Raw genomic sequence first — 4742 nt, forward strand, 5'->3', positions numbered from 1 at the left:
TAACGCTGATGTTTTGTCTAATTACAGCCATTTTCTTTGTTTCTTCTCCATCTTGTCAAACTTTCTTGTTGATGTCTTAAAGCCGTGGTGTGGTCACTGCAGAGTTTGTCGCATTTTTCACCGCGCCCCTGAAAATAAAAATGTCACATGTATAATATATTATATATACATTTGTTTCCTGAAAAAAGAATCCCCCACGCTGTGCCACACTAAATACAGACATGTATCCATCATTAATATACTGTATAATTAGCCATTGAGCAACCCGCCGTTCAAAATATAAATTAATAAACCACCACTGTGTCCCCACTAGTTATAGTCACTTTTCCCCGCCCAATAAAAATATTAATTAATTAGCACCTGAGCTCTTTCCCTCAATTTATTACTAGTCACTCTCCTGTGTCCTCAACTCCCTCAGTGTGCTCCTCCAGCTCCGCTAATTCATTATAATTACATGTCCTCTCCACAATTCATTCTAATTATATACTCCAAAATTTAAATTACACCCCCAAATTCATTATAATTACATACCCCCAATTCAGTATACAATGTACTGTTTTACACCCCCAATTCATTATAATGTAATATCTTCTCACCCATCCCCCATTCCAACTCATTATAACATACTGTTCTCTCACCCATCACCCATCATCCCAATTTATTATAACATAGTGTGATCTCACCCATCCCAATTTATTATATATTTTAATACTAGGCAAGACTTATTTAAAAATCCTAAATGAGTACCTCAGCCCACTCCTGTGATATTGCTTGTTAGTACATACATATTTGTAGATATTTTTATTACTTATTGGTGATCAATTCCAAAAGATTATAATTAAGAAAGTCCTATAATGTAACAAAAATCAATTTTCGAAATAACTTCAATAAGTGATAACATGAAATGACACTGCAAATGGAAAACTACATTAATCACAATTTATTTTTAAAATACACCATTTTTATTTTAAAACAGTAATCAACAAAGACATGTTCATTCTGTACTAGGTAACTCTGTACTTATAACACTTAAAGAGGGAATTACATCTAATAAGATTAACAATTAAAAAAAAGATTGAATTGTTTTTTATTGTATGTGAGTGTTATAAAAAAATCCTTTATATATTAAATTCAATATTTGCTAAAGCAAAATGGAGGTTAAAAAATCTACAATTTGTCCCCCCAAAAAAGCAAACCTTAAAATGGCTATATGGACATAAAAATAATTAAAAAAAAATATGGCTAGCAGAATATGGAAAGGAAAACAAAAATACCTCTCTGTACTTAAAATAAACAGCAACCCTTTCATAGTGTTTTTTTAATAGTTTTAAAAGAGATTCTTGTCCTGAGGCAAATCTTAATATATCTGCATTTTACTGATACAAACTTTAAAGTCCCTGTAAAAACCTATATGTAAAACAGTATGATGACAAGTCCTAAGTCACCCCTTCCATCACCACTAGGGGGCGATAGGAGGTCACTGCATCCTGTTTTTGTTGGTTTATACAGTATAAAAGTTGCAGGCTAATACTTGCAGGACTGTGTTGAGCACACATAAGATGATGCTGTATTAACTGTTAGGTCGGGTTCACATTGCGTTTGATCCCATGTCAGGTACTCTATTGGGGTTTTCGTGTGAAGTCCTGGAAAACAGAATTTGAGCATACAGTATGTGCTGATGGGGCCATTGACTTTAACGATGCAGAGGGAGTCATTGTGTGCTCTGTCGGACGTCGTTTTTAGCGATATCTGCCTATGTGCACCAAAATACAGTCTACCATGCCTTGATACCCGCCTCAAATAGGTATAAGGCTAAAAATGACGTCTGGCAGAGCGCAGAGTAAGCCCTGACGGATCTACTGAAGTGGAGATCAAACGCAATGTGAACTTGATCTTAGAGTTAATACTGTACTGTGTGACCCAATTAATTAGTGCAGTTCTCTCCTGTATCTTCTATGTTGTGAATTTCTGACAATGGGATTTAACAAGCACCAGCCGGAAGCGCCTCACAAATACCGTCTGTCGGCGCCACTATCATGTGATCGGGGGGCGCCAATGGGTTGTCATGACAGAAGACAGTAGTAAGTAAAATAAATCCAGCTCACCATGTGACATATTCCTTGCTTGTTTGGAGCTTGGAGAATGCTGTGTCAAAGTGTGGAAGCAATCAATGAAGAAGATCAAAGATCCAGCTCAATGAACTGTGAAAAGTCTTTATTCACATGCATACAAAACGTAGAGGATAAAACAAAGCTTCTTTACAGGACAGGCGGCATCAACGCGTTTCCAGTGACCTCACACCTTTAATCAAGATCAAGTTTTATCTTCTGCTTTGTATCCATGTGAATAAAGACTGTTCACAGTTCATTGAGCTGGATCCTTGTTCTTCATAGTCTGCAGAAGACCCCTGTGCCTGTCATTATGGTATTCCCGTGAATGCAGGCTCCTGGCCGGCATTCATAGGAGACCATCATTTCTGCTATACATAGCTCCTGAATGATCACACATGCTCACTACGATAACACAGCGAACCTTGGGACCCCTGTTCTCTTGATTGATGGGGGTTCGAGCGGTCGGACTTTCAGCAACCATACACCTTATCACCTATTGTATGAAAATGTGATATATGTTGCTAATGGTACAGCCCCTCTAAGATCGTGAGTAGCTTCATTATTAAGGGGTTAAAGTACATAAATACGACCACAGAGATAATAATGGGTATTTTATTGTAGACTCTGTAATATATACTCAATATGCATATAAAGACTTTATGGTATACATGATAGTAAAGAAATGTTTTATAATAATATAATGATCACATGACAGAACTGGCAGCGACTCTCAGGGAAGCGATGGCTGTTCTTGGGTTGATTCAATCCGGGTTTGTGAACTGTAATAAACTGTGTGGGTTATCGCGTCCTCTCTTCTGTCCTCAGTGACGTTCTGAGCATCGGTGTTCACGATCTTCTTGCCTCTGATTATTTCTAGAGTGCGGCAGTGCAGGAATATGTACTGAGCCTAGAAGGGGGAACACATATTCATAAGAATGAAACTTAAAGAGTCTCTCCGGGTTTTATATTAATAAAGCTTATGAAAAGGTCTACAACATCCTAATATATTTTCGGTAATAATTATTCACCATTTTCAATATAGTAGTTTGCTGTCAGTGAATGAGAACATTCTTCTTTACATTCGGTGCAGCGCTCACGTTCCGTCGGACAGTGCTGCAGCCAATCACTTAGCTCCGCCGCTCTGCCCGAGTTGATAGCACTGAATGTTGGTAGAGACAGTTCCTTTGAAAACCGGTCAAGCTTGCACTGCTGACTTGCTTTGCAGACTGAACATGCAGAGAGGGTGGTAACATTCGGAGGCAGCTTTAGCCACCACCAATATGGGAATGATAAAGTAAAGGCGCAGATATGATGGGGAAGGAGGGTTAGTGATGTATGCAATGGTTTACTGAGAAGGGTTTGCGACTTATGAGTTCAAAAGTTCTACACTGATTGCTGCCAATAAAGGTAATGTCACATGGACAATGTGACTCTGGATACTATTTGTGCAATGCTCTATTGAGTGAATGCGCAATTGTATCTGACTTCCGTATTTAACGTTGATTTGCAAAAATTGTTTTCTGTTAAAAACTGCAGGAATAGTTTATTCTACAAGAACCAATTCAAAGGTTTCCTACCAAGATAACCGCCACTGAGGGCTGAGTCCGCCAGGCGATAGGGAGGTTGGACACAGCTAGTACCCATGTCGCCTGCATGATGATTAGGAGGCAAAAAAATAAGGCAACCACTTTACCACTGTGGTATTCCGCATGGTAGATGGACAGACTTCAGTGGAATCTACTTTGGTGGTCATGATCTTCTACCAATCACTCGCTCAGATGTTATGCAAGAACCCTGTTGCCTCAGAAAAATAAATGTTTCAGGGGGCAGTTATGTTCCTGTTTCAGCTTTGCATTAGTCCAACCTACATGAAACTTCAAGTGATCGTATATTAAAAAAACATTTTCATATTAAAGTGGTTTTCCGGCACTGCTCACTTTAACAGCAAGAGGTTAGCACTGCTGATGACGTTGCATCTTGCACATACCTGCTAGGATGCATGCATAATGCGTAGGACAGCTGCACAATACTTGACAATGCATCCTGGTATGTTTTTACATACAAAATGTCTGCGGCACTCACCTCCCAATATGGAAATAAGCGCCACCAGTCAATTTTTTTTAAAATAAACATTTTAAAAAATATATTTTTAAGAATTTTAATAGCAGACATAACACTAAAACTTACCACTGTTTGCACCATTAAGGGCCGATGCAAATGAATTTTACGGACTGTTCCACAAACGTCAACCTTTTTATCACATTCCAGCTGATTAATAATACAATCAAGAGCTATGAACATCCCAGATCTCCCAGAACCGGTCCTGGAAAGAAGTCATATATCAGATTATATGTGGCAACATGTGGGAATGCATATATATATATATATGTACAGTAAAAATAATCTTTGAATTGAATAATTTTTTATATAATCCACTTATATATTTTTATTCCTGTCTCTTTCTGTGTCAGCTAATATCTATTCGCTCTTGTACATTTGTAGCAACTATGTAGCTATCGTTTAGTCACAGTCACCCAGGCTTTGTAGAAATGCATTTCCCCAGCCTACTTCTCCTTTATTCCTGTCTTTGTTTTCTTGCTTATTCTTCCTACCTGCAATGGACCACAGTGG

General features: G+C 38.1%; 1 protein-coding gene across 1 annotated transcript; it reads right to left on the reverse strand.

Moving 5' to 3' along the window:
• Positions 1-2787: 2787 nt before the first annotated feature.
• Positions 2788-4434, reverse strand: LOC141173781 (receptor-type tyrosine-protein phosphatase eta-like). Its single transcript, XM_073658197.1, has 2 exons — positions 4299-4434; positions 2788-3018 (listed from the first exon to the last, which is right to left on the reverse strand). The coding sequence occupies exons 1-2, from the start codon at positions 4410-4412 to the stop codon at positions 2842-2844; spliced, it is 291 nt and encodes a 96-aa protein (XP_073514298.1). The 5' UTR covers positions 4413-4434; the 3' UTR covers positions 2788-2841.
• Positions 4435-4742: the final 308 nt, after the last annotated feature.

Source organism: Phyllobates terribilis, unplaced genomic scaffold (assembly GCF_046119375.1).
Source record: "Phyllobates terribilis strain yellow unplaced genomic scaffold, ASM4611937v1 Scaffold_13__5_contigs__length_258822181, whole genome shotgun sequence".
In the NCBI taxonomy this organism is placed as follows: Eukaryota; Metazoa; Chordata; class Amphibia; order Anura; family Dendrobatidae; genus Phyllobates; species Phyllobates terribilis.

Bases quoted from the DNA above. Each gene is read 5' to 3' on its own strand.
- LOC141173781 (XM_073658197.1), bottom strand. From the start codon at position 4,412: ATGTTCATAGCTCTTGATTGTATTATTAATCAGCTGGAATGTGATAAA. The intron at 3,019-4,298 runs GTAAGTTTTAGT...TCCCCCTTCTAG, and splicing joins CCTTAATGGTGCAAACAGTG to GCTCAGTACATATTCCTGCA.